This window comes from Sphaeramia orbicularis, chromosome 24, assembly GCF_902148855.1.
Source record: "Sphaeramia orbicularis chromosome 24, fSphaOr1.1, whole genome shotgun sequence".
Classification (NCBI taxonomy): Eukaryota; Metazoa; Chordata; class Actinopteri; order Kurtiformes; family Apogonidae; genus Sphaeramia; species Sphaeramia orbicularis.
In genome coordinates, this window is record NC_043979.1 from 5005077 (window position 1) to 5011223 (window position 6147).

Below are 6147 nucleotides of genomic sequence, written 5' to 3' on the forward strand. Positions count from 1 at the left end.
GGGGAGATTTCGTAAAATCAAATTGGAGAAAAAAAAGCAATATAGTGCCTTGTATAAAGTAGTACAACATATCAAAGTTAATCAAATGCATAGAAATCAATATTACCCTGACAACTCAAACCAAATGATGGTAAACAGACAAGACGGACAGAACAGCAGTGGGAATCATTTCAACACAGTTGGAAAGTTACAAACATAATAGAATAACACAGAATATTATTCTGTTTTAGTTTTATGACTGACATACATCTAACATACAAACATGTTTAATATGTGAATGTTTTGGTTTGTGCTTTCTGTATAAAATACAAGTTGATAGTACACACACAACAACCACAATAACTGAAGTTCACTTTGAACACCAGGACAGCTCGGTTACCATCTGATATATTGATTTATTAAACGCTAGTAATGTACATTAGGCCTAATATCACAACAAGACTACCAGCTACCTTTAGTTTACTTCAGCTGGATTAAATGATTGAGTGTAGAGCTGAAATGATTAATCGACTGGAATCAATTAAAAAATTACTGGATTACAATTTTCTTGAATCGAAGCTTTGTTTCCTTAATTTTGCTGATTCCACTGTTGTGTTTCACACAGACACATATTGACGCACATGACGTCAGGATCAACACAAACAACATGTAGCATAGCCCAGAAAAGACAAGGACAAAAAGGTGGAAAACGTCTATATGTTCATTTTTCTACATTGGAATCATCATTTACTCCTGTAATCTTTTAACTTTCACAAAAACATTACAAATATTTGCCTGTAATTATTTTAAAGTTGTAAGTCAAATCCCTATAAAGTTATTAGTAACTAAAGACACTGTTATATACAAATGTGTTGAAGACTGCAGTGTACATAATGTTTGTAGGTGTCATTTGACTTGTTTGTTGTTGGTTATACCATAGATATTATATATACTTCGGCTAAAATTTACATAAGGGATCAAATGAGTGGCCATTTCTGTCCCAAAAAAAAATTGTAACAAATGCATAAAACTGTGATGAAATAATGCTAATACATTTGTGCACAGACTACTGATATTATTTGACAGTGGAAGCTATATTTTCAGAAATATTGGATTTTGAATAGCATGTGTATATGAAAACTTTTGCTGGTGGACGGACGTGACAATGGACGGATGTGACATTACCCATGAGGCTCTGGTCAGTACCAGTACTTTATTTGTAATAAACTTATAGACTTACTATTGCTAATTATCCTCTTATTCATAAATGTTAGTATTGTGGATCTAAAACAATAACAGCTGAACAAAAACACAAAATGTGTCAGTGGACGGATGTGACATGGTTGTTCCGGATCCCATCATACTGATGCTCAGCAGCCATGTCACCGTTTCCACAAATGATCTCTGTGCAAATCCTAGGATCAGAATTATTTATTGTATCGTTTATCATCATACTAAAGAGTAAATAACAATATAGAATTGTTATTTCTTTATAAAAATGCGTATTATTAGAAAACTGTTGATTTAAAAGTGACGTGTGACATTCTTAATGTATGTATTGGCGTAACATAAGCAGGATGGATCAGCACCATACTCCATATTGAACCTGTAAAAATAAAACATGCGATATGTAAGAAAAATTGGGGAATCTCAAAGAATAGAATATTTGTTTTTCAGGTAACTTCAGTTAAAATATAACTTGGCCATTTGTGACGTGAAAATATAGCATTAATGTTTTCTGGTCAAAAACTGGACATTTTTGACCTGAAAACATAGTTCATATGACCATCAACATGCTGCAACAGAACTGAAATCCTGTAAATTTGCATAACTTGCATTTACCAACACAAAGTTCCTTTGGGGATTCACTTACATCGATTTTGTATGCACAAAGACATAAATAAGACCTCTAAGCAAATTTTAGCCGACTTTTATACTGTAATTGTTATTTCTATACGAGTATTTAATATAAATCCTTTTACAATCTTTGTTTTTTGTTTTTTTTTTCAGTTGGTTCTAGAATAAAGCACAAGTTACCATTTACACATTTTTATTTTTTTTTTTACTTTTTTTTTCGCCTATTCAAATTGTTTCATCGAATCGTAGACAGTAATAGAGGGCTGCAGCTCTAGCTACGGGATGCCAATTTTACTTTCATTAATCCACGTACTGTGAACGTCGCACTACGATCTATTGTTCCCTCCCTTTGGTAAAACTCCGCCCACTCCCTGAACGCCGGCTGTGATTGGCTGTGTGGCAGAGCGGTGCCGTCATCGCTCGGAGCGCCCATTCATCTCTGCACTTGGGCGTTGGACTCCGCATCTTATTAGCAACAAGGGAAATTTCTCCATTTTGCAGCCCGTCTACGGTGACACGGCCACCAATCTGGGATTTTATTACTTCTCTCGTCACCTGGCTGCTTCTCCCTCGCCTCTTCCAAGCATCCTCCGTGCGGCTGGACCTGGTGCTTTGTGTTTTCTCTGTGAACTTTTCCTTTGTGAGTGAGGGAAGGGGGACACAACCGGTGAAGAAGAAGAAGAAGAAGAAGAAGCTTTTGCGTCTCAACAAAGAGGCTTGTGGGGTCTTTGTTCGTTTTTTTTTTTAGGGGGGATTGGTTGAGTTTCTTTGTTGGAACGAGAAGCATGGGAGCGCAGTTTTCCAAGACAGCTGGAAAGGGCGACACCGCGGTGGAGAAGCCCGGGGAGGCTGCGGCTTCACCCACCAAGACCAACGGACAGGTAACGGAGAATTTACCAGCCCGTCTTCAGGTGGGGGTGGGGGTCTGTGGTGGTGGTGGGGGTCTGGTGGTTGGAGTTGGCTGAGCTACGGCGGCGCAATCCGTGCGTAACTGTTGATAGAATGAATGGACATCCTCAGCTGGAGTTTACATTAAAGGGGATTTTTTTTTTTTTTTTATAACTGGAATTTGCAACAGTTGATCAGATGATGATTTAGGTGAAAATGGGCTCAAAGCCACCGGAAATGAACGACCCGAGTGTTTATTTGGATGAACATGTTTCTGATTCTATTGTTGATAAAGTCAGTGGGACTGGAAAAGTCAGAGTTGATTCGTGCTTTTGGGAAATAATACACATACTTTTGGTATTTTTAAAAGGTGTAGTTTGGATTTAAGTAGGTTCAGATGTGGAAGTTGCTGAATAAAACGAGATGCACGACGCCCAACAAAGGCTTCCTGCGCTCGGAGCACCACGCCTTTTGTTACAGATGCTTCTAAGTGGAGATGGCAGGCTGCTATCACACATGGGGGGGGGGGGGGGGGGGGCGCAGGGGAAGGGGCTCATCTGGCTTTCACTAGTGAGAGTTAACATTCTGCAAAAGTTGAGATGTTTTTAGATTTGCGCTGCTCTTCTTCTCCGTGCTGTCGGACTAATGAACATCTGCTGTTTTAATGAGCAGCTGCTTTTGCTTCGGAGATTCTCTGCGATCGGCACCGACCCCTTGCGATCCGGAAAGATCACTGCGTCTGCGCACAGTGTCAGTGAAACCCAGGCCCAATAAGCGGTTCAGACACACTGAGCATTAACTGAGTCAAAGTGGACCTACTGTTTAGAACATCTACGGGTAAATTCAGTGTGAAATTGAGGGGGAGGCCGAGCCGCGGCCTCAGTGGCTCTGCTTTTGTCGCTGTGCATCTGTTGGTGTCTGGTTCCCCCTGGTGGCAGGAACAGGCAACAACAGCCACTGTCACAGGGATCAACAGGGACTGACCAAATACTTGTAACATAAACCCAGAAAAAAAACGGAAAGTCTCAAAAGAAATAAACAGTAGTTTCTGGAGCTGAGGGTGGAAGCCAGGCTTTTCCCCTGGGTTTCCTGCGCACTGTCATACAATAAAAACTCAAATGTCTCTCAAGCACCTGCTAACATGTACCGTATTGGTTTAATGTGTCTCAGGGGGAAATAAACAGCTTTACAAAAGGTTCAGTGTTGTCTAATACATCATCGATGAATCGCACGTGTTTGTTTCCTTATTTTCTTCATTGTAATATTGTGTCCAAAGAAAACATCTCCTTGAACCTCACACAAACTGTGGAAATGGCCAAGGTTGGACTTGAACTGTTCCTTCTCCTCTCTGAGACACACATATTCATTTACATTAGTCTCTGGTGTTAATTGATAACTACTAATATTTGAAGCAGTTTGTACCAGAGCAGGGAACTGACTTGGCTCAACGGGTCTAAAACATTAACTCTGCTCTTCCTCTTTTTGGGAAATGGGTGTGTTTCAGTAAAATGGACTTGACCCACTTGTCTCAGATGTTAACGTTGACCTGTGTCTGTTTCCAGGAAAATGGTCACGTTAAAGTAAACGGTGATGCTTCTCCTGCTGCTGCTGAGGCCGGTAAAGAGGAGGTCCAGGCCAACGGCAGCGCCACGGCCGAGGAGACCCCCAAGGAGGAGGGAGAAAAGGCTGAGGCCGCCCCCGCTGAAAAGGAGGCTGCCGATGGGGAGAAAGTAGAGGCCGCATCGCCCGCCGCTGCCGAAGGGGAGGCAGCCAAGGCGGAAGACGGTGCCACACCTTCCACTAGCAACGAGACCCCCAAGAAGAAGAAAAAGAGGTTCTCCTTCAAGAAGTCCTTCAAGCTCAGCGGTTTCTCCTTCAAGAAGACCAAAAAGGAGACGGGGGAGGGCGCCGAGGCCGAGGAGGCACCTGCTGCAGCCACAGAGGAGGCCAAGGCCGAAGCTACAGAGGAGGCCAAGGCTGAAGGGGAGGAGCCCAAAGTGGCGGAGGGGGAGGCCGCACCTGCCGCCGAGCAGCCCAAAGAGGAGGTAAAGGAGGCCGAGGCGGCGGAGAAACCCGCTGAGGAGCCCAAAGAGGCCGCACCCAAAGCCGACGAACCCAAGGCGGAGGAGAAGGCCGCCGAACCCGCCGCCGAGGAGGCACCCAAAACAGAGGAGGCCGCCCCGGCTTCACAGGAAGCAGCATCAGCAGAGGCTCCGGCCGAGGCCGCCGCCGAATAAGAGCAGGAAGACGAAGAAACAGAGAAAAAAGATAATCAAAGAACATTCCCCTGCTTGTATGTTGGAGTGATGCCATTTCATGGCTTTGAAGAACTCGTCTACAAACAGGGATATTTTAAAGCTTTTTTTTTTTTTTTGGTTTCCATTCCCCCTCACACAAAACCCATCTCTTGATACTTCCATTTGGGCTAAGGGAGGTGGGTGGCTTAAATATGTTAAACAGATTAATTACATCCTCTGCCATATATTTTTTCATCAGTATTATTTTTTTTTCCTTTTTAATTTTTATACAAAATGTAAACAAAAAGGTATGGACATGCCCGAGGTCTGAAGGAGACGGGGGTTCCGAGCTGTAAATGAAGGGGGGAGGGGGCAGTTCAGGGAGGGCATGGGGTGGAGGAGGAGGGCCTGGGAAATGTGCCACAGACTATTATGAAAAGACTAGTCTAAAAAACTAAATGAGACCAACATCTATATGAGAGGACCATACAGTTTACAACACTAAGACATTTTTACAAATAAAAAATCCAGTTCCCAGACTTAGCTTTTTAGGGAGTTCATATAAACTCATAGGAGCTTTTCACTTCTCATTAGCTGTACCAGTCAGTGATTCAGTAGAAATACAAGTTGTATAGGCTTTATTGTTTATTGTTGGTTTTATGACCTTAATAAAATGTAAGTATGTATAGGCGGGGTGTTTTTAACTGTGATTATTGTACAAAACAAAATCTTGATCTCAAGAAGCACATGAAGTTTGCAGCTCTTTTTTCCACCCGCTCATTTTTGTAAGATAACAACATACACACATGCAAAAAAAAAAAAGAAAACTAGTCATCCCGGAAAGACCTTTGAAGCAATTTTGGACTCAAAACCAAGCTGTGATAAGTGGAATGGTTAACTGTTTATATACTGTGGTATGTTTTTGATTACAGCAGCCGATGCTTTTTATTTCCAGTGGTCTTTGACTAAATTTAAGGAATCTATCAGATGCAAATGTTTGTGTAGCATCTTGTCTCTCTTCATTTTTTTTTTTCCTTTTGTAAATACTGGAGAAGCTTTGACCAATTTGACTTAGAGATGGAATGTAACTTTGCTTACAAAAATTGCTATTAAAACTCCTCTGCTTAAGGTGTTCTAATTTTCTGTGAGCACACTAAAAGCAAAAATAAATGTGAATAAAATTTGA

General features: G+C 41.8%; 1 protein-coding gene across 1 annotated transcript; it reads left to right on the top strand.

The window, feature by feature from the left end:
• Positions 1–2258: 2258 nt before the first annotated feature.
• On the top strand, positions 2259–6147 carry marcksa (myristoylated alanine-rich protein kinase C substrate a). Its single transcript, XM_030127972.1, has 2 exons — positions 2259–2717; positions 4287–6147. Exons 1-2 carry the CDS (start codon positions 2622–2624, stop codon positions 4959–4961), a joined length of 771 nt encoding a protein of 256 aa, XP_029983832.1. The 5' UTR covers positions 2259–2621; the 3' UTR covers positions 4962–6147.